General features: G+C 42.0%; 1 protein-coding gene and 1 long non-coding RNA gene across 14 annotated transcripts in view; one reads left to right on the top strand and one right to left on the bottom strand.

Annotated features, from left to right (window-relative positions):
* Window positions 1-334: 334 nt before the first annotated feature.
* On the bottom strand, window positions 335-12,250 carry LOC148127113 (uncharacterized). The gene is made up of 3 exons (XR_015741944.1): window positions 12,204-12,250; window positions 6,581-6,666; window positions 335-467 (listed from the first exon to the last, which is right to left on the bottom strand). It is a non-coding gene; the product is annotated as an uncharacterized LOC148127113 (long non-coding RNA).
* Window positions 12,186-23,403, top strand: part of SPRYD3 (SPRY domain containing 3) — a 46,395-nt gene continuing 35,177 nt past the window's right edge. Inside the window, exons 1-7 of one of the 13 annotated variants that reach the window (XM_087925475.1) lie at window positions 12,186-12,322; window positions 13,051-13,127; window positions 16,048-16,194; window positions 17,698-17,773; window positions 19,293-19,417; window positions 20,115-20,250; window positions 21,030-21,221. In XM_087925475.1, coding sequence (XP_087781601.1) covers window positions 16,067-16,194; window positions 17,698-17,773; window positions 19,293-19,417; window positions 20,115-20,250; window positions 21,030-21,221 — 657 coding nt within the window. In that variant the 5' untranslated portion in view covers window positions 12,186-12,322; window positions 13,051-13,127; window positions 16,048-16,066. Of the gene's footprint in view, window positions 12,323-12,374; window positions 12,671-13,050; window positions 13,128-16,047; window positions 16,195-17,697; window positions 17,774-19,292; window positions 19,418-20,114; window positions 20,251-21,029; window positions 21,222-23,403 lie in introns of those variants that run through there. The other 12 variants (XM_087925477.1, XM_087925478.1, XM_026713710.2 and 9 more) reach the window with 12 other exon arrangements.

Consider the following 23,403-nt stretch of genomic DNA (forward strand, 5'->3'; position numbering starts at 1 on the left):
TAGGCAAGTGACAAAGTGCCAGTGCCAGTGCCAGACCCTAGCAAAATATTTGCATGTCAACCCTAGAAAAATGGAGGTGGAGAGGGGGAGTGCTGCAGGCCAAGGCTTTCTTTGGAAGAGTGCCTAGTTGGCCAAGGAATAACCACAAAAGTAAGTTTAGGTGATAGCATCCTTACAAGGTTGAGGTGTGTCATTCAAGTGGTTTCTCCCACCTCCACTGCCTTCACCTACTGGTAAACTGGATATTTTATGATGGGCCATGCTCACCATTGCAACCTCTTTGTGAACAAGCTTGCCATGAACACATTTTTGCAACAAGGGCAGCCTCATGTTATCGAAGTTCCCTTTCTTCCCACCCACTGGCTCAAAAGTAAGGTCTATATCCATGTTCTAATCATATTGTTAGCTTCCTTCAAAAGTCGGGGGCTGCAAACCAGGAGTCCATCATCTCTGTCCATTCCAGGGGGCTGCCAAGCAAGCATACAAGTCACTTTTCAAAACCAACACAAGTGATGATATGATTATTATTCTTTTTAAAAAAAAAACCGTGGGCCAAGAAGGGAAATAACGGGGCAATTGGATTACACAACGGAGTTTTAACCATTCCAAACATTTTGCCTGGATCGAAAATGAAGACTAGGAAAGAGGGGGGCAGAGAGAAATGAAGACAGCCCATCTCCAAGTCCCAAAGAACAGCGGGAAGAAAACAAACAGGCCTTGGCCAGGAAATCGTTGGCTGATTGTGCAGTCTTTTTGTTTGTTTATAAATGAAACAGTTCTGAAAAATATTCCCAGGGAGTTAGATTAACTCAAAGGGAAGGGAGTAGAGAACAGTTGTTAAAACCAAGCTTGGCCTACTTTACAGGGTTGTAATGAGGATAGAATTAGGCTATCAGATCTGACCTGCAAGTCCTCAGCCATCCATGAGAGGGCAGGTAAAATGAGATGACTTCCAATCCCCTTTTCTGTATTTTTCAGCCTCCTGGGAGAGGGGCAAAGCAAGCTACTTTTAATTAGCTGCTGAGGAGGCCATACATTGTCCAAAACCTAAATTTGTTTACACATGCTTTATTCAATAAAGTGCAAATGGCTAGGTTTATACAACACACTTAAGTTACAAACTAGAGCTTCCAAACCACATTGGCTGGATCTGTGCACAACTTATTAAGCCAAAACAAACCACGGTGGGGCTTATTATTTGGGCCTGGTCCTTGAAATGGTTGGCATAATCAGATGTGTTATTATACAAACCAATTTGATAACTAGGCTGACTTCTTTGGTGGCACAGGGAGTTTTGTGAACCAAAACAAATTGGGGCAGTGTGTAGTTGCACATTACACATTAGGTTAGCTCGGTCAACTAATTCACTTTGCAGTTTAGTTCCTGTATAAAAGGAAGGGAGATTGTGGGGGGAAGCAAATGTTACCTCTTGCATCCCATTTACTACCCTGGAGCTGTATTAAAGTAGGGAGGGCTGAAGATTTGGGATTTCTGATAAATTTTTGTAGAGGTTAACCTGTGGGAAGGGAAAGGGAGGCATTAAGTTTGCAGTGGTTACAAGTCTCACAGTTCCTTAAAAATTCCAAGCATCAGGAAAACTGATTTCCCATAGATTTTTCCAAGATAAGAATAAAAAATAAGTACAGGTAGTCCTCAACTTACGATCACAATTGAGCCCAAAATATATGTTAAGTGACAAATTTGTTCAATGAGTTTTGCCCAGTTTTACATTACTTGCCGCGTCTTTTAAGTGAATCCCTGCAGTTGTTTAAATTAATAACATGATTGTTAAGTGAATCTGGCTTCCCCCATTGATTTTGCTTGTCAGAAGGCCACAAAAGGGGATTCACATGACCCCAGGACATTGCAACCGTCATAAATATGAGTCTGTTGCCAGCCATCTGTATTTTGATCACATGACCATGGGGATGCTGTAATGGTCATGTGAAAAATGGTTGTAACTCACTTTTTTTAGTGTCATAATGGTCACTAAATGAACTGTTGTAAGTCGAGGACCCATCTGTACTCGATGTATGACAATCAGGACTGGAACTTCTGTAGCTAAGTGAGGGAGCTGTTAAGTGAGACACACCCAAATTTGACAACTTTTTTGCTGTGGCTGCTAAGTGAATCACAGTTGTTAAGCAAAGCCAGCTTCCGCTGTAGACTTTGCTTATTGGAAACCAGCTGGGAAAGTCATAAATTGGCAATCACATGACCCAGGACACGGCCCCCATTATAAATAGATGGCAGTTACCAAGGTAGCCAAATTTTGATTACCTGACTGTTGGGACATTGGGACAGTCACAAGCAGAAGGACTAGTCGCATGTGATTTTTTTTCCAGCACTGTTATAACTTTGAATAAATGATTGTAAGTTTAGGACTGCTTGTACCAACCATCTGCAAGGTCTTTCCTCCACCAGGAAAAAAGAGCCAAAACGCCCTGCCTCGCCACAACCTCTAAAACGGGTCTCCAACCTGCTGGCTGAGGAATTCTGGGAGTTGAAGTCCACAAGTCCTAAAGTTGCCAAGGTTAGAGATCCCGACTCTAAAACTCCTAGCCAAGATCTGAAAGTAAAATGCAGGTAAATGCCCAGGCTGGAGGTTACCTGCTTCTTCTGAACAAAAATGTAGGACACAGCCATGCAGTTCAATGTCCTCTTCCACATCTTGACATGAGGTTAACAGCTTTACCTGGGCACGTTGACTGCTTAAGCCACATTAAATCTGGGTTTCCTAGACCACTATGCTACAACTGCAAGAGAGAGAATGGTGCCCTCGAGCATGTGCAAAGCATGTTCAGCACTCAGAAAGTTGGCCAATTGCCTAGCCGGCTTCTGTGATTTAACCAACCCTTTGATCTGTAGACCTCTCCACCCCTCCGCCAGGTGAGACGAAACTCTACAAAATGGAGAGAACTCTCCTTTTTTTCTCTATGCTGTATCTGTAGTTCAGGATATTGGGATTTTCCAAAGGTTGGCAATAGCAATGGCACTTAAGACTTACGTACTGTTTCATAGTGCTTTAAAAGCCTCTCTAAGCGGTTTACAATGTCAGCATATTGCCCCCAGCAATCTGACTCATTTTACCGACCTCAGAAAGGATGGAAGGCTGAGTCAACCCTGATAATCAGTAAATTCTAACTTCAGAGAGATGGGATGCAACAGATAAGTTCTAACATGGGCATGTACATTCACTAGAAAAAAATACACCCAGTGGCTTGTTCCTGAGCTATTGGCAGAGATTTCTGGCTTCCCAGAAATCACAGGATGAAGCTGACTGAAGACACAATGGTGCAGATCAAGGCACAAATCCTGAGGCTAACTCAGAACTGACTGAATTGAAATATGAAATGGAAACTTATTTAAAGATGAGTGAAATGGATAATGATATGATATTATATAAGATTGGTGGAAATGAAAGTACGGTTATATACAAGTGTTATAATCTGGAACCACGTTGCCCACGTAAAGAGATGTGTAAAAATTAAAAACTTTTGGGGGAAAAAAGGAATCGTGGAAGGCTAATGAACAATAAATAAATATGCTGCCACATAAAAAAAAGAAATGACTAGCCTGTTTCTGGACTGGATCATAGAACATACTGAAGTATAATGTGCCTTGTTTGGATTATGATTGGCCTGTCTTTTGAACCCGGCTTAATGAGGGGTTCCGAATGGACTTCTGTCTCAAAGTGCCACATTGAGTTAGCTGTTCCAGTGTTTTTTACAATCTTGGCAATGTTAAGGAGTGTGGACTTTTCATTCCCATGCTGCCTGGGGCAACCTGTAAGATGAAGTCTGTACATCTTAAACTTGCCAAGGTTGAAAAATACCACATTGGTTCTGTGGAGGCTGTTTTGCTAGCTGGCTCTGACCTTGTGGCAGAGGTGGTATTCAGCTGGTTCTGACCAGTTCTGGAGAACCAGTAGCAGAAATTTTGAATAGTTCGGAGAACTGGCAAATACTACCTGACTGGAGATTGTATAGTGTCCTTCCCCTGCCACGCCCACCAAGCCACGCTTTACAGAACTAGTAGTGAAAAAAAAAATGAATCCCACCACTGCCTTGTGGTCCCTCAAAAGGGAGCAAAGTCTGGCTCTCCAAGGGATGCCTCTTGCGTAACCTTTAACAACATGTTCTTGAATAAATTGGGCCACCTTGGTTAGGACTTACAAGACTTTACAGCCATCATTAGAAGATCACCACAAGCTGGACCACAAGTAATGCTAAACCATAATGTGGCTAGTTTGCTTTTGGCCTAGCAGGCTGTGGAAACTCAGCCAATTCTGGCTTGTGCAATAAACCATATTGGCCTAATGCCATGAATGAATCAAGGTACAATTTGTTCGTTCTGTTATTCCTCTCCCCATTAGTATTCCCTCTCGAGCTACGCAGTATAATCTAAAATATTCTGTGCCTCAGATGAAGCGCTACAGTCGCCAAGAGTTTTGTTTGTTTATTCCATATCCTGCTTTTCTGCAGGAACTCCAGGTGATCTCTTCCCACCCCCCACCCCCTCCACCCCAGCTGTCACATGGACTCCCATGAGCAAGGGTGGACTTTTTATCTGTTCCTTCACTCTTACAGCACATCATCTACATTCACACATTGTCCTGAACTACAGCTTGCTGAATAATTCAATCACTGAATCGCTGGCTAGATCTGCAGCCAGGCAGACTCAGAAACCCAACCATCACCCTTTAGCCTAGTACAGGGATAGGGAAACTTGGCTTTTTTTTAAATCACTTATGGACTTCAACTCCCAGAATTCCTGAGTGAGCCATAAAAGGTTCCCCATCCCGGGCCTACTAGTTTTCCAGTTGTGGGGGAAATCAATTTCTGACTTGAATGAGTGTTTAACATACAAATGTAGGACATATAAAGAATAATGGGACTGCTTAATATACAAATGCAGGACATATAAAGAATATGTCCTACATTTGTATATTAAACAGTCCCATTTGTCAAAAATTGATCCCCCCCCCCCCCAACTGAAAAACCAGTAGGCCAGGGATGGGGAAACTTTTATGGCTCACTCAGGAATTCTGGGAGTTGAAGTCCATAAGTGATAAAAGAGCCAAGTTTCCTTCCCCCTGGCCTAGTATGTGCAAAGGCTCGTCTTTAAGGCACTTACAGGGAATCTGACTCTGTAACCTTGGAGACACATGGCTGCCCCTCTTGAAAAGGCAGCCTGGAATGAGATCTCGGCCTGCCTGCTATTGCTCTTACAGAAGAGATCACCCAAACATACCGAGTGCACATGCCCTTTTATAGCCTTAGAACAGACCTTTTGCAGAAGCCCTCTACGCTCCCATCGGCAGCATTCCAGAGGAATCTATGCTCCTGACTCTTGGCACTTGATTGTCCTTGTGCCGTGAAAAATAGGCCAGCTCCTGGGATTCAGACGAATGCTCCCTGACCCTCAAGAGAGGACGACGTGTTTTTCGGGAATGATATCACCCCACTCCACCCTTCCTGCAACCACAAGCCCGTTTTGCTAGCATGAAAACATTGCAATATTTCAGGAAGACCAACACTCGGGAGGTGGGAATCCCATCACAGCTAGGCCAGGTCCACCTTGAGGCTCATCCTGGAACTCAAATGATGCTAACCTTGAACCGCTTTTTCTAACAGATAATCAGAGTTGAAAGGGACCTTGTAGGTCATCTAGTCCAACCCGCCGCCCAAGTGGGAGACCCTACACCATTTCTGACAAATGGCAGTCCAGTCTCTTCTTGAAAGTCTCAACTGATGGCGCTCCCACAACTTCCGAGGGCAAGCTGTTCCATTGGTTGATTGTTCTCACTGCCAGAAAGTTTCTCCTTATTTCCAGGTTAAATCTCTCCTTGCTCAGTTTCCATCTATTCTATCGCTGGACCATTCATAGTCCTGGATTGCTTGAGAAGATAATTAGACTCTGATCTGGGGAGGAAAGAAAGGTATCCTCCAAGCCATTAAAAAAAAAAAAAGATCTCTGGGACGGGTGCCTGGCATTCCTGAAAACTAGAATTTTGAGTTGCTTGACGGAGTTACTGCTTTTTGTTTTAAGAAAAAGTAAAGTATGCTTGAGTTAAAACCAGGGACGTTTTTTTCACTTAGAGCATACTTGAAACTTATAACCAAATCTGACAGATTGATGAGGTCAGCCTTAACGCACTGTTTTAATTCCATTACTGAACTCTTCTTGGCCGCCGTTACCGGAGTGTTTGAAATCAATTGCTGGCGTCTATAAACTGAGTGCCATCTTTATTAAAATTTCCTCTCCTGCCTGCCCCATGTTACCTGATATGTGTTGCTGCCATAGTGGATCTTTTTGCTAAAATTGCCATCCTTTTTTTTTTTTAACTGAATGCCTAGATATCAGTGTTTTTCTCTTGTGGTTTGAGACTTCAATTCTGTAACTGTTTGAAATACTATTTATTATATGTCTTCTGAAGGAAGTAGCCTGTCCCCAGGTAGACTAGTGAGGTGATAGAGAAACTTTTGAGGACGCTTGTCTCTTTAGTTACATCCTTCCAATCTGCAGGAACATTTTATTTTATTGTTTTCTGAGATGAGATAGACAGCAGAATAATTACCTGTGATTTCCATGAAGATGGGGATATTTTAATGGTTTCTTCTTTCATTTCTCAAATAGTAAAACAGCACCATTCCTCCACCAGAACTGATTACAGAAAACATAAAATACAGGGAAACTGAATCACTCCGTGAGTGAGATAGGCATCTTCCAAACTGAAAATATATAAAATATACAGTATAAACATACCAGTAATTAAAGCCTACCTAGAGAAAGTGAAATAGACACCATGATTAAAAAAAAAAAGCTTTGTCAAGAGATTGTTATTAGTCTAGTTTTGCCAAAATCAGCATGAAAAAATAATATTAAGCAGAATCTAACTGGCTATAACAGCTGTTTTTTTACTCAAAGCAATTTCCTTATGAAAAAGTTGAATAAAAATAGCCACGTAGACAACCCCTTCCTGGAATCTGACCTTCTGTCTGGATTCTTATTCGATGCTGAGTTATTGGGGCTGGTAAACCAGAGTTTATGGCTTTTATGCAATGTGTGAATGCACCAATTGTAGCTTAACTTAACAATTACTGGTAATAATGTATATTCTAGCAAAATGCTTGAAACAAGTAAGTTTAAAACCATTTCATTTGGTTCTGATTTTTCTGAAAATTAAAAATTACCTTACTGAAGATAAATCTTTGTTACAATAATATTTTCTTCTTCCACAAGAAGAAATATTCTAATATCAGCATCGTGTTTCCCTGAAAATAAAACATTCCCTGAAAGTAAGCCCTAGTGCTTATTTCAGAACCCAAAAGAAAATAAGACCAGGTCTTATTTTTGGAGAAACATGGTATAAAGTTTAGACTAGAGCACAGCTGGGCACTCATCAATGCCTTCTTACCCATTGCTCTGCCTCCAGTTCGTACCTGCCATATCTACAATATCAATAGTGTATTGTTGCGCTCTTTGGACTTTAAGGAAGTAAGAAAAATTATTGCAAATACAGAGATGAGATTCACTCCACTATTTTCTTGCAAGTCCTGATTTCCATTGGTGCTCTGTCCCATGTCTTCCACTGAGCTGTTGGAAAAGGATCAGTTAACAAACTGACATGGTTATTGACTAATGAACCAATTTACACGCCTGGACAAGGGCTGTTGCCTAGACCACAGTGTGTTTTTCTGGCTTTGGGTGCCAGGTGGTGTTCCTCCAGTTTGTAAGCTCTGGGTGGAAGTGGGCAACCTGGAGGGGTTTTTTTGCAATTTGAGTCCTGCAGCATTTTAAGGTTGCCCACCCCTTCCCCAAACATGCAAATCTACTTGCTGGATTTATGTGCCATTAACTAAGTTAGTACAACACAAGCCAACACAACACTCTTTAATCTAGTGTACTGTGAAAATCCAGCCCATATAGTTCAGTTTATAGTTCAGTGAATCATCGGGACTGACTGGGAATAAGCACTTTGAGAACTCGTAACCACATATTCACCACATATTTAGCCTATATTGTACAAATCTAGCTTTTTTTCCCCCTGTGCCTGGAACAGACTCTTAGGACTACAGTGGTTGGACCCATGTCAGGCTATTGTACTTATTCAACAAACCAAACACATGATTATATAAATCATGGGTTGGTTACAGTGTATAAATCCAACCAGTGCTTCTCTTTCTGCATTCGTCATTCCTCCCTTCTCCCAACAAATATCTAGGAAATGTCGAAACTATGTTGAGTTTCAAATAGGAGCATGCAAGCCTTTTCAAGGCCACCCATGATATTTAGCCTTTGTGCAGTGATGGGGTTCAAATAATTTAACAACTGGTTCACCCATGTTGGCTGTCATGAGAGGCATGGTCCATTCCCGTCCTCAAGCTCCACTGTGCTTGGGTGGCATCCCAAATAGAGAATGGGGCAAAGACAAAGAAGTGGAGAGGGCTACGAGAAAACTTCCTTTCATATAACCTAAAGTAAATATAGTTCATAGAATTATCCCCCAATAAATTAAATACTTTTTTCCTTTTTAATCCTATTTTGACTTTGACAGCTGCTTCTTAGGGCCTGGTGACTGCATCCAGAGCTTCTGAGTTCTTTAAGAGGTGTGCTGAATTTTGTAAAGGTCAGTGCCCAACTTGACAGCAACTAAGCATTGCTGTCAATAGCAGGACTGGGCTCCTTATATATTTCTGCATGTGGTAAGCCCTAACCCAGTTTGGTTTGACACAGCTCAGTGTGCGATCTTGACCGCCTTCTAATTTCCTCCTCCTTGGTTTATTTTCAATAACAGAAAGTGTACTTATGCCTATGCACAGCTAATGAGAAGCTGCAGAACCTCACTCTGCCTGGCCAGCTGCCTTCACTAATCCATCAAGCGAGCCGATGTCTGGATTTCCACCAATCCTCTTGAAAACAGAATTGTTCCATACCAAAAAGAAAATTATTACGTAATTAAATAGAATGTCACAACTTTTATTTCCCACTTCCCAATTCAGCCCAGCTTATACTAAAACGGCTGTCCCTCAATACACAAAACATTTTGTGTGTTTTTCTAAGTAAAATGTTAGATCTTTTAACTGTATGATAAAGTCTTAACTGCTTCCACTAAAAGGAGCTGCTCCTCTTTTGGCTGGATTTATATAACACATTAAACTATAATGTGGTTTGTTTAGCTTAGTCTGTTGCATGCATCTAGCCAATTAACATACCATAATTAAACAAATCATAACCTAGCAAACATACCCAAATTAGTAAGATATCTGAATCTTATTTCAAAGCTTCCCTCCCATATAACATGCAAAGACCTATGATTTTTAAAATATGTATGATATCCAAAACTTAGTGAGGCACTGCCAGCCTGCAGAACTAAAATCTGCTTTGCTTTCCATCGTGCAGTAAATCCCCAGGATATTATAACTGGTCAAATAGCTAAAGGCATCTTTACAAGATACAAATTCAGTCAATAAGAGAAAATATAAAGCAGACTGAAATCTCCTAAGCAGGCCTGATTATCTGCTTCCCCCCATACAGGTAGAATTTGACTAACTTCCCCCTCTGTGCCTCAGTTTTAAGGTCATATAGGAGATATCCTTTTACTCTTTAAATCTCAAATCTGATGCTCAATATCCAGGGCCCCTTCTGAATTGCTGCAGGCTGTCAGGACAACTAGGCAATGCAGGATTTTTTTTATTTTTTATTTAGTTCCACTCCAAAGCAGTTGGCATGAAAGACCCACTGCAATGCTGCGGAAGGCATCAAACAATTATTCTAGCTTGTGGAAGGTAACAACCAGTCAACACAGTTTGTTCTACATTAAAACCTAGCATGGCTTCATTAGAAAATGCTGGTTTCTCGCTGACCCCACTAGACACTTTCATCTCTGCCATTAAAAACAAGTTTCAGAAGTTCCAGCTTTGAGTGGATGCTCATTCTAAAACTTAACACTGGAAAAACAGTGGATTGTGGGAATTTGCACAAGGCTGATATTCCCACCTGCCCTGCACAAGAATTCAGAATATTATAATTTGTGAAAGTGTTGGTTATGTACTGTTGGAAGAATTATCATTCTGGGTTCAGTTCCAAGTGGGGAAAAAGACACTGGAAACACGGAGGCTGTTTGGAAGGTTTTAATAGTGGACAGGACCACATGGCCTGGAGCTCTAGAGTGAAAAGGAAGGATGATCACATGCTTCAAGGTGAAGGAAGAGATCAAGAAAGGGCTGATATGCTGAGGGTGCCTGGGTTTTATAACCTTTGTTGGGATTTGAATTGGAGCTTGTATTCTGATTGGTTGTCAGCCTCCCATGGGGCCATGCAGGGGCAATTCCGTAGGCTGTCCTGAGTTCCAGGCTTGGTTGAGCCTTACTGGATGATTATGCCCTTAAAAGGGCTTTTGGCAATTGCTATAGCTTTACCTGCAGACCTTTGTTATATAAAGTATTCTGGCCCACGCCTTAATGGCCCACCCATTAACAAAGGTAGGGGGTGAGCTTCTGCTTCTGAGGGGAGTTTCTGCTCTTGAGTTTCTACTCTTTTTAGGGGAAATATTCTGCCTTTTTAAAATTTCCCAGGATATTTCATTTTTCTAAGAAAGGGGTGAGTGCTAACTTGCTACAGTACTTTCTGCCAAGAAATCCCTATTTGTCTTCTTTACCTGCACAGATCCCAAAATCCTTCTGGGGGGAATTAGCACTATGCATTTTTTAAAGCTCAGCATTTCTTAAGACTCTTAAAAAAAAAAAAGTTCATTTGAGCTACAAGTCTCTTCTTTTCATTGCAGTGCATGTTCATGAAATTTTTTTCCCCAGCAGTGAAATGAGGAACGAATAAAAGGAATTAACCCTTTGGCTTTTACTGGGTTCTACTAGCCATGCTGTAATATTAAGTTATTATATTGATATCCCTCCTTTTGAAACAGAGATTCCAGGTGCCCTCTCCTCTTACAGTTATCCCTTGACTTATGATCACAATTAAGCCCAAAATTTTTGTTGCTGTGAGTTTTGATCCATTTTACCACCTTTCTTGTTAAGTGAATCATTGTAGTTGTTAAATTAGTAACACGGTTGTTAAATGAATCTGGCTTCCCCATTGATTTTGCTTGTCAGTCACAAAGGGGGATCATGTGACCTTGGGACACTACAACAGTCATAAATGTGAGTCAGCTGCCAAAAGCATCTGAATTTTAATCATGTGACCATGGAGATGCTGCAATGGTCATAAGTGTGAAAAATGGTCCTAAATCACTTTTTGTAGTGCTGTTCTAACTTTGAACGGTCACTAAATGAACTCTTGTAAGACAAGGACTACCTTTATTTCCCCCTACAACCACCACTCTTTGAAATAGTTGGAGACTGACTAGCCAAAATTACCCTATGAGCTTCCGTGACAAGAGGCTGGATTAGAACCTAGATCTCTCCAATTGTCGTAGCTCAACATCATAATCGCTACAGCCAACAGCTTTGAATAAAAAGTATTTATTTCAAATACTGAATTGTACTTTCCAGCTTCCTATGGGAGACTTGACTAACCACCTCGACTGCTCTCTGGCTCGTGACAAAGAGACACTCTATAAAACACGAACAGAGATTTAGTGTAGGTGACAATATGTTACAGGTGGTCCTCAACTTATGACCACAATGGAGCCCAAAATTTATGTTGCTAAGTGAGAAATTTGTTCAGCGAGTTTTGCCCCATTTTGCGACTTTTCTTGCTGCATTTGTTAAGTGAATCACTGCACTTGTTAAATTAGTAATCTGGTTGTTAAGTGAATCTGGCTTCCCCCATTGTCTTGGCTTGCTAGAAGGTCCTAAAAGGGGATCACCTGCCCCCTCCCACCCACACTGCAACCGTCATAAATCTGAGTCCGTTGTCAAGCACCCAAACATAAATCATGGGGATGCTGCAACGGCCGTTGTAACTTTGAACGGTTATTAAGTGAGCTGCTGTAAGTCGAGGACTGCCTGTAGTAACCTGTGCCAGAAGGTGCAGATTTTTAATCTTCGCCAGCCAATGGCGTTGTTGAAGGCTGCACTAACATACCTAGAAGGACCGAGGTGGATTCAGCCCTGTTGCCTGGGCAACCATCCAGCCACCGCTACCCCCGCCCTTCCCTTACGTCACACAGGCGAACTCGGCCGTCCGAACCCCCCCTCCCCTCCCCCATCCGAACGGCGTCACCCGTTCTCCATTCATACCTTCCGCACAGTTTCCCTCGCTTCCCCATTCACCAACTCCCCTCGCGAGTTCCGGGAGGCGAGACGTCGCGCCATTTCGGCCTTCTCATTGGCTTCCGGCGGCGACCTCAGCTTTGGAGGTTTTGCGGAGAGGGCGGGAGGGTGGGCTGGGGGAAATAGGGCGGGACGAGGGAGAGGTGGGGAAAGTTGGGGAATACCCGGATGTGAACAGGTTGGCAATCAAGCTCGCCGGGAAGCGGGCTTGAGTTCCCAGCGGCGGGAGAGCGAGGGTGCTGCGGAGGGCGGGGCTGATGGAGGGAGAGCGAGGGCCTCTCGGGGTAAGGGCCGCCTTGGGCATCGGAGCGACGGTTCGGGGCAGCAGGGAGAGCGGGGTCCCTGGGGAGGCATCTGGCGCGGGGGCGTGGAGCAGATCTTCACGGCTCCGGGATGTCGGCGAGGGCGTGAGAGGCTGGCTGTGAAGGGTGAGGGTCACGGTTTCCTCTGGGTTTGAACGCCGGACGGCTTGTGGAAGCGATGGCCGTGGGGAGTGGGGAGGGATGACTCCTCTTTAACAGGCCAAAAAAAAAAAATGGTGCAAAGTGCGGGCTGAACACGGGTCCTTTTCCGCCCTGGAAACCCCGGACTATATTTCCTATATTTCCGGAGCAGACCTTCTGCATGTTCTCAGAGGCACTGTTTTCCTGGCTATCTTATACGGTCGGCACTTGAACCTTGGCGCTCCAGGGGCACCAATGGATTACCCCCTCCACTCCCCGGGATTACAATGAGTGGGGAAAAAAAGGAGGATATAAGGGGTGTGTTGAATTAATTTCATTTCTTTTTCTTTTCTTGTCTTCCTTCCTCCCAGGGAATTTCAGGTGACATTTTAGTTTCATAACGAGATAAATTTGGTGAAGAAATACAGACCACCTTAAGGCTTATTTGGTGAGCTTTGTAGCCCCCCCCCCCAAAGGGAGGGGATTTTAGTGAAGTGAATTGTAGCGTTCCCCCATTGCTGTGCTAACTACTATAATACTCTTGTATCACAGGATTGTGAGAAGGTGCTTTCCTGTATGTTCTTTGCTTCTTGCACATTTTTCATTTATTCTGCCGAGATCCTGACTTATGAAGCAATTAGGGGAATGTGGAATGAAAGTTAAACTCCTTTACAAGCATTTAATATCCCATTATCTAATCCAGCATTGCCCATTTCCACAATCCGGATCCTCCGTTCTATTTATTCACAGGTTATTCCAATTCTGCTAAGGTATTAAGCAACACTAATTAAAAATTTCTTCCTTGTCATTTTAACTTCATTTTATTCTTCCATGGTGAGAGAATCTTGGTTACTGCTGACAACTAATTCATGGACAATAAATTATGCTATCTGAAAGATAGGGCTGTCAGGTGTTGGCTGCAAAGATCTGGAGGACCACTAAGTGGCAGCAAAGAGACAGCCATTCTAACTTGTTGCTCCCATCTAGCAGTCCAACTGGATTTTTACAAAGCGGATTTAGATGGCTTACAGTTTGTGCTCTACTGCAGCTCCTAACATCTCAGCTAGCCAAGCCAATAGGGAAGAATTTGGTGATCCTAGGAAAAAAAACAATCCACGCAGGAAGGGAAAGTATAATTGAATGGTGTTGGTAGACTTTGTATTGTATGTAGAATAAGTTTAATCCAGATAAGATTGGAAGAATTATTGTAGGAAACGCTGCCATCCATTAGTCAGCTCTCAACAATATTGAATTGGACAACTTCTTTCTATAAGAGGATATAGATTTCTACTTCTAGTGTGGAAGAAGGCCACATATGGCTCTCTGGCCCACTTTCGTAGAGCCATCCTAACAAGCTGCCATGATTCAGCTGTTTGCTGAAAACTGGAAGTGCAATTTCCTGCCATTTGACGTTGAAAAGAGTTGTGCCATTCGTATACTTGCCACATTTTAAAAGAAAATAAATGTCCCACAAAATCTGGAGAAGTTTCTGGATATCTGATATGGACCTGCTAGACGGACTTCTTAATCTTATTGCTTTGCCCATTGCAGACCTTCCCCCTCTTTCCCCCCAGCCCCAAATTTTTCAGTTCCTTACTTTCAAGAACTTTCATGCCCAGGTCTAAGTAGTGTTATAGCTGAGAATAAACAGACTTTAACAGCTGCATATAGGATCCAAATAAAATGCGACATAACATTTCAAATGTAGGTAGCAGAGGCACGGAGGCAGGGATAGAGAAAAAGTTGACACTGGATTGGTCAAGCTCTAAGATATTATGAAACAATGTTTGGTCTAGATGAAATGATAACTGTGGACCAGAAGATCTAAATAAAATTCATGGTTTTCCATGGAAGTGACTGAATGGCATTGATTTATTTCCCAGGGGATCCTACCTAGTTTGTGTGTGTATTTTAAGCATTAGTCTTAGAGTGTATAGTAACAGATGTCCTCATTTCACTAGGTTAATATAAAACGAAATGCTGAAATCAGGGCAATCTTGATGGCAAGCAAACAAATTATACAAGTGGCAAGATTTTGAGAAGTAATTTATCTCTAAACTGATTTTATAACTAAAAATGCATAGAAAATGTGCAAATTATACCTGTTTTATAAAACAGCACGAACATTACAGAACTTTATAACACTGATTAGAACAATTCCTCAAAATGAAATTGTCAGTAATTTCATGAATATTGGAGGCAGACTGAATTGGGGTAGTGGAATCAAAATCTGTTAATTTATATTTAATTGAGAATCTTCACAGATCAGTGGGTATTGAATTTATTTTTGATTATATACAAGCTTGATATTACCACCAAGAACATTAGGTTGAAATCCTTCTGATTTTTAGATCGGTGGTCGCCAACCGATGGGCCGGGGACCACTGGTGGTCCGCAGAGAAATGTCACCCCCAAAGCAACCCCCAAAGCAATTAATCCAGGCTGCGTGGGAACACAAGGCTGTGCTCCCCTCATGGCCTGCAGGAACACAAAGCTTGCATTGCTTGCATTGTGAACAACTCGAGGTAGTGAGGAGGGGGGAAAGGGCAGAGGGGGGAACTTGCCCCACTTACCGCACATACCTGGCTTGGCTACTGGGCTGCTTCTTTCCCTTTCTTCTTCTGCTTTTGGCTGCATGCAAGGAAAGCAGGAAAAGTCTTTCTTTCTCTCCCCCAAACACCACCAGAAATGAGTCTTTGGGACCCTGCAAGGCATCCTGCTCCAAGAGGCTGCATCGGCAAAAACTCATTTCTGGCGGAGTTTGGGGGAGAGAAAGAAAGACTTCTGCTGCTCTGGAATGTCCAAAGGGCCAGTCCTGTGACTACTTCAGCTCTGGAATATGGGACCGACTTTCCCACCAACGTCAGCAAGCCACCATCAGTCAAACTTCATATTAGTGGCCCTCAGGATTTAAAATTACGAGTTTGGTGGTCCTGAGGTCCAAAAGGTTGGTGAGCCCTGTCTTAAGATAACTTAGATAGCCATAGCCTCCATTGTGAGCGATCAGAGCTTCTCAGGGTTGTAGCCTAAAGCAAGGATCCCCAACCCCCAGTCTCTGGACTAGCATCAGTCCAAGGCATGCCAGAAACCGGACCATGCAATCAAGTGAAGTCCCATCTGCGCGATGCAGGAAGCACGTGAAACCACGCTCCCTCCTATTCACAAAAAAACCTCTCCGTGGAACTGGTCCCTGGTGCCCTAAAGGTTGGGGGCTACTAGCCTAAAGCATCTAGTCTAGTGTGCCTATTTCTATAAGGTTTGGGAATATTGGATTTGGCCAAGTTTTACAATATCCTGGCTAGAATCTCTGAGTTCTGGAATGTGTTGTGCCATTTCTTCAGATGTTTAAACATACTCGTTTCCCATAGGTAGATCGTTACAGCTATAATGGATGATTTAAACCTGCACTACAGATTTTTAAACTGGAGGAGGAGGATCCGGGAGATTCGAGAGGTGCGAGCCATTCGTTACCAAGAGAGGTTCAAACACATCCTTGTTGATGGAGACACATTAAGGTAGTTTGTCATGTTTGAATGTGGAAAGAAACTTGAATGGGGGACGTTTATCAAATATTTAAATGAAGAGCAGAGAGTGCTCAGCATAGGGAGGGTACATATTCTCTACTGCTCAAGCACATTTAGGATTTCTACTTTTTCTGAAAAGAAGGTTTAAAGTTTACAGTTTTTTAAAATGAGTGGGAGAACAAATCCATTGAATAAATATGAGCAATTAAAGACAATGTTTTATAGTCACATTCTGTCAAAAATTATGTTAACTACTTGAATAATATTACCTAAAACAAGGATTTCAGAATATTTCAGTCTCCTGACCAAAATGTGGATTGGCTTTTGAAAATGCATCTCATTTCGTATTTCTTTAATAGATTGGCCAACCTCCAAAGCATCTTTAACTCTAGTCACCCTAATGAGTGCTAGTTTGGTGTAGCGATTAAGGCCATGGGCTAGAAATGGGGCGACCATGATTTCTACTCACGCCTTAAGCACAAAGCCAGTTGGGTGACTTTGGGCCCAATCATTCTACCAATTTCCTATAACGCTGCCAAGACAACTGCAGAGACCACTAGTCGAGGCAGCTGATCCCTTCCATAATATGGTCATAATAAAGTAACCTAGAGGCTGATAAAATAATGCCCATAAGGGTTTTTTTCCCCTTATAAAAGAAGATAAGTGTTTCAATTTATAATAAGTATTCCATTTAATTTTGCATTTTTTTGCTGGGTTTTTGTATTCTGTATATACATACACACATATTGTGTATGTATGTGTTTGAACAATGTGGATTCTGTAATTTTAAATTGGAGGTAACAATAGCCTTCTTTGCTAGTTAGTTTTTGTGAGATCTTGTTACATTCTGCCCACCCCTTCTTACAACAGCAACATTAATTGGGGAGAGATGTATGTGTTATCCCATCTTTTGCAAGGATGATGGAATACATAATGATGCTCTGTTTCTTGCAATTCTTTGGATAATTAAATTCTACTGGGAGTCTTAGTGCTTGTATTGGCACATGAGTATGACACAAGAGATATTTATTTTATTTATTTTTCACATTTCTGAACTCATCTTCCTCAAAGAGGGACTTTTGAATTCCAATATACTTTTGATCCCAAGCTGTTATCTAGAAAGCTGCAAATCTTTTTAAAACAAGAATTGGCAAAGTCTAGTTCCCATTATCTATCTGAAATGACTTTGCGAGTGATTAATTCCTCTTGTTGCTATTAAGCACAGAAACCTCGGAAACCAAATACTGAGGGAAACTAAGCATCCCTAAGCTAGAATGTTATTTGTTTTCTCTTGAAGATGCTTCTGGCCAGTTAAATAGAAATATTTTTTAGGGGTGGGCAGAATGTTGAGCCCTGAAGATTAGTTATCTATAGCCTAGCACTTGCATCTTTCTTGGCATCAGATATCCACTCTTGTTTTTTCTTTTGTTCTTTGGTAATGTCACACATTTTGGCTTGAGTATTGGAGAACCTGACCTTGTATCTTTTCTGCAGCTACCATGGAAACTCTGGAGAAGTTGGTTGTTATGTTGCTCCTCGCCCACTGACCAAAGACAACAATTATTTTGAGGTAACCAGTTTGGTTCACCATCTGGGAAGTCACTTTCAGCATTTATTGGAGACCCTCTCCAACATATTGTCCTTCCTTCTCTTTTTATTACTTGAGAGACCAAGCTTAGAACTAGTTGATACTAGTTATACAGAGGCAGAGTTTTGCTAAACATAGATTAATTTTAAAAGATTTTCCAACAAGAGGAGATACTTGACTGTAGAATAGGTTGCCATTGAGTGTGGGCAGATTTTCTTTGATATTTTTAATGCGATGGAAGAGAAACATTATTAAATAAAGAAGCAAATCTTTGAAATATATTTAGTTCATTTAGCTAAGTTAAATTTGACAGAATATAATTGAAACAGTTTTTCCCCCAGTCCTGTAAACATTGGGGCTACATCTTGTTATCTGTCACTTCATAGCTCTTGACCCAAAATGGTTGTGCAACTTTGGACCAGGTGAGCTGCAAAGCTCAAACATTTTATGAATCTTCCCTTGGACAGTGAATTTTTATGTAAACTGCCACTGTTTCAGGAAGCTTTTCTCCAGCTTTTCCTAGCTATAAGACCTCCCAGGTGTGTCAGGAATACACTCCTGGAATTCCCAACTTAGTGTGACAATTGGGAATGCTATGAGATATAAACCCAGTATAGTTGGAAATTATCAGGAAAAAGGTTTCGTAGAAGAATCAGAAAGATAATTTTGCTAAGCAAGAAAGTTGGAAGGAAATAACTTCCTTGTTCAATTATTTCCTTGTATAATAAGCCATTGTGCATGAATACTGAACTTCTTATGTAACAAAGCAGTTGGCTAACATCATGAAAACAGGAGCACTATATGTGTTGTGGTTCCATCTCTAGTATTTAGAAGCCTATTTTGTAGATTCTCATGAGCAAAGAGATGCAGGGGAGATGGTTCTGAATAATGTGGAAAAAAGCTCATCAAAATATATTTTCTTAGCCCTTACACAAATATTCCACAACTTGATGCCTTCTGCCTGGCTTCTTGTTGATTGTAACCAGCATGCCACTCAGCGGGTTTACAGAGGTTATCCAAAATTATCTCTGGAGTTCAAAGGTTTTTTTAAAAAAATGCATTAGATTACTTTTCAATTAATTTATATGCTTGCTCTCTGGAATCCTTTCTAGAAACTCTGTGCAAAATCAGAATTATATAGATATGCACATTTGCACAAGGTTTCCAGTAAGGATTAAGAACAAAGAGTATTTTAATGGGGAGGTTGAGTGAAGAATACCTTGTTTAAAGCAGCTACAGAGTTCACGTCAGGAAAGGCTGTCCTGGGAACCTTTTGTCTTGCATTTCATTCTTTTAAATGCTATTTTCCTGCCTAGGTGGGACAAATGAGATGGATGTCTTATATTATTTGTCCTTGGCTTTTGTTCAGGCAATTGGTAAAACAACAGATATATTCAGCCCTTGGCTCCTTTTCATATTTTGTAAAGACACAGTCATCATCTTTGGGAAAAATTGCATGGGTGAAAGGTTTTGAGGCATCTATTCTTTCAACTTGTTCTAGGTATCAATTGTGGACAGTGGTGTGCGTGGGACCATTGCAGTAGGATTGGTGCCTCAGTATTACAGTTTGGACCATCAGCCTGGATGGCTACCGCACTCAGTTGCTTATCATGCTGATGATGGCAAGTAAGTTAACAAGCTTGGCAGACCAGAACATAACACTCATCCTGTATGTTGCTTTGTCTAGACAGGTCTAAGGAATAAGTCAGGCGGTACCTCAGTTAAGGAAGCCAGTCAGTTAAATGTTGGCTTACAACTTCGATGACCACTGGCAGGATTGCCTAAACCTGGATGAAAACTCTGAATTTCTACAAGACCCGTGGTTTTAGAGTGCAACATAACACTCATCCTGTGTATGTTGCTTTGTCTAGACAGGTCTAAGGAATAAGTCAGGCGGTACCTCAATTAAGGAGGTACACCTGTCTGCATTTAGCAGAGAATAGGGTTGATGTTTTTATATATTAGTAAAAGTTTTTTTAATTAATTCATTGTTGAGTAATCGCTAAATGCTGAATATTTATGAAGAACGTGTCATGATCAGGTGTGTGTGTGTGTATTCATATAAATTCTGCTTTATCATGTGTGAATGTGTGAGAAACTGAAATAGATGGTAGTATTCCAACTTATGAAAAACAAGATGAAATAGATTTGTCAATCTGTCAAACTAGAAGCATCATCTCTAGGATTACAAAGCAGACCTAACTGTACTATTGTTATTGACATCATATCACACTAGTGTACTGTTGATTAGTTGTTCTCCAGGAGTCGTTTAAAGCTCTCTGTGAGATTTACAGAGATTTTACCTGAGATTTACCTTATCCAGACTTTACAATGGCCGAGCCAAGGGACGTCAGTTTGGGACAAAATGCAATTCTGGGGATCGGATAGGCTGTGGGATTGAGCCAGTGTCCTTTGAAGTCCAGACAGCACAGATATTCTTCACCAAAAATGGAAAAAGGGTAAGTTCTGACTCAGCCTTCCATTTTTCTGAGGTTGGTAAAATGAGGACCCAGATTATTGTGGAATATATGGTGACTCTGTAAATAGCTTAGAGAGGGCTGTAAAGCACTGCGAAGCAGTATATAAATCTGGAGTGCTCCCGCTATTGAGCTGAAAGTACTTACTACAGCAGTGTTGTTATGTGGGTTTGGTTTGGTATTTTGATGGGACAACTGCCTGGGAATTTCATATACCTTGTCTTTTATTCCACGTGAAAAATTTGGGAGCAAGAATTAACTTAGAACATAGAGGAGAGATGAACATGTTCCCACCTCCACCCCAATAAATTGAATGACTTCCCCAAAACAATTCACCTAAATTCATGACTAAAATTTTATTTAATCCAAGGGTCTTCTGCATGTTCATTCTAGAAACCGTTCTACCAAAGCTAAAGAGAATGTGAAAGTGTCAGAACTATGGATTATACAAATTAGGGCCAACAAATAATGAGTCAGCTTGCATTTTTAAATAATTTCACACTCAGTAGGACTGTATTGTAAGGTATAAGAAACTTGCCATACCGGGGGCAAAAAACTGTAGTAGATTTTTTTTAATTGGGTGAAAGAATTCAAATTATGTTTTTCCCCCTCTATTTGCAATCCAGAATGGTACAGCCCAAGGTCTCTGCCAGCTAATTCTGCCACTTCATTCCGTACAGTCTGTAGAATGGCTTTTGGGTATCATTAGCTAGCTAGATTAAACTGGTCTAATCTATATAACTGTTGCTTCCTCTTAACAGGTGGGCTCAACAATAATGCCACTCTCTCCAGAAGGTCTCTTCCCAGCCGTGGGGATGCATTCACTGGGCGAAGAAGTCCGGCTCCATCTCCATGCAGAGCTGGGCAGTGAAGAGGAAGATGACAGCATTATGATGGTGGACAGTTATGAAGATGAATGGGGACGACTGCATGACGTAAAAGTCTGCGGCACAGTGAGTGAGCATCTTTGGGGAAGGAAGCAGAATGCCAGAAACCCCCGGGGGGATGGGGGGGGAAGGGGGCTTTTCGGTGGTCCTTGAGTAGAAATCCACTGGAGTTATAATGATTGATGTTTGCGAGCATGAGAGTAGGCATCCTTCAATATATTATCACCTACATGATCGTTAATCTTTAGAAAATGAAAATGGGTTACTTTTTGTTAGCGTTTTTTTACATTTAGAAGTGAAAATGGACTGCCTTGAAATAGAGTGGTAGCTTTACAGTGTTTGTTTTCATATATATATATATGGTTTGTAAATAAGAGCAAAATCCTTTAACCCTAACCCCCATCAAATAACTTTCTACTATGGGCTAGCAAGCCTCCAGAATGTGTTCTTGGTGATGAGGGATTTTGTTTCTGGGGAAACAACAAAGGCATAAATATCAGAAGGAAGGTGTTGTGTTCTGAAGCGTGCTTAAAATTAACTTAGAGGTCTATTCTGTGATTTGGCATCAAGTTTCCCTGCTCAAGGCCTGCTTTGTGTATACAGTACTAAGTATCTTGGAGGCTGTGGAAGACGCTGCAGAATTAAGGGGGGAAACTTTGTTCTCACTACAGAGGGAGGAGTCTGATAGCAAGTAAGAAAAAGGATGCGTTTTTTTCACCTCCAGAGTGTATGCCACACTCCCATATGCTTGCAGGTCAGAGCTGGCAGCTTTCCCAAACTTAAGTCTATACTTTCATTGGTTTGTTCATACACTTCTTCCATTCCTGTAGCTGCCCATCTCAGCCAAATTACTCTGGGAGGCTTGCAGTTCATTACAGTATAGTAGAGAAAGGCGTGGAGTGGGAAAATGGCAGAGCCATCCCATTTTGGATTCCCGCAAGCTTTTGCTGCAGCCTGAGTTCTCTGTTGGAAGATAAAACCACAAAAGGTATTCCCAATCACTTTGTTTCCTCCTCTTCCATTTGCGCTCTCTCTCCCTCCCTCCCTCTCCCCCCTCTCTCCCCCTCCCTCCCTCCCTCCCTCTCTCCCCCCCTCTCCCTCTCCCTCTCTCTCTCTCTCTCTCTCTCTCACACACACACACTACCCTTTGCTGATCTGAGCATTATGTCAGGTTTCTGTTCAGAGTTACTGAGACTTCGAATAGAAGAAACCTTTCTTAAGGGTGAAGAGGTTGAAGCATGTTGTTGTAGGCCTCACTTATTCGTCATAAGAGGATGAAATCACACAAATCTTGAGGGGTGGGGGGGTTGAGGGTTTTTTTTTTTATGCTCCAGGGGAAAAGGCATAACTTCAGGGAGTTGGCCATCTAGACAGCAAGCATGACTTTCGTTGGCTCTTGTCATGCCCAGACCAGCAAAAGAAGGATCGGTAGAGCCTCCCATGCATGGTTTTGGAATATGGTGGCATGCATGCGGAGAAACATCCAGAGCACGTTCCTGGTTTTCAGTACGCAGTTGTACGAGGCCCGTGATTGTCATTGAGTATTACATTCTCTGCGTCTGAGTGCTATTGATGGACCAGCTTCTGTACGATATCAGAAAGAAGTGGCTTGGCTGCCAATACATGGGCTGCCATCCAAGATGACAATTTAGGCTCCTACTCTGAAGCGCAGCATTTGGCAAGCCAAAGAAAGGATGGTTGTCTGCATTGTGAGGGTGGGATGTGTAGGCGCTAACGGAAGATAAGTTTGAATGACAAATTCTGTTTTCAGGCAGGGATCTTGCCTTGCACTGACAGCTTGCTGAAGTCCAAAAGGGGTTGGTTTGTGCCTGGGCTGGCTCTTCTCTTCCCTGTGGCAGAGTTACATACAGAAGCAAGAGAGTGGGTTAGCAGCTGGGAGGTCACCCAGCATTCCTCCTGGGGCTCTGACTATGTCCACGGGTTGCCAGCTGCTTCTTTCTGTCCTGCTGCTCTTGAGATTTTTCTCACTCCCATTTAAAAACATTTTGTCCTGTCTCTTGTGGTCTCAAATTGATGCTTGGCAGCTTGTGTAAAAATTCTGAAATCCCAGTGGGGAACTGAAGAAAGTGAACTTTTCCCTTCTTTGGAGACTGTGGGATAGACATGATGACATAACCCTACGCTCATCAAATCCACTAGCAACTTGGTGCTGCTTTGGGCACATGTTGCCAAGGCTCGCTGGCATGTTCCTCTTCATTTCTGCCTCATTGGGAGCCCTGCTCTGTGT

The sequence above is a fragment of the Pseudonaja textilis genome, chromosome 2, assembly GCF_049901715.1.
Source record: "Pseudonaja textilis isolate UNSWEBS1 chromosome 2, rPseTex1.2, whole genome shotgun sequence".
Classification (NCBI taxonomy): domain Eukaryota; kingdom Metazoa; phylum Chordata; class Lepidosauria; order Squamata; family Elapidae; genus Pseudonaja; species Pseudonaja textilis.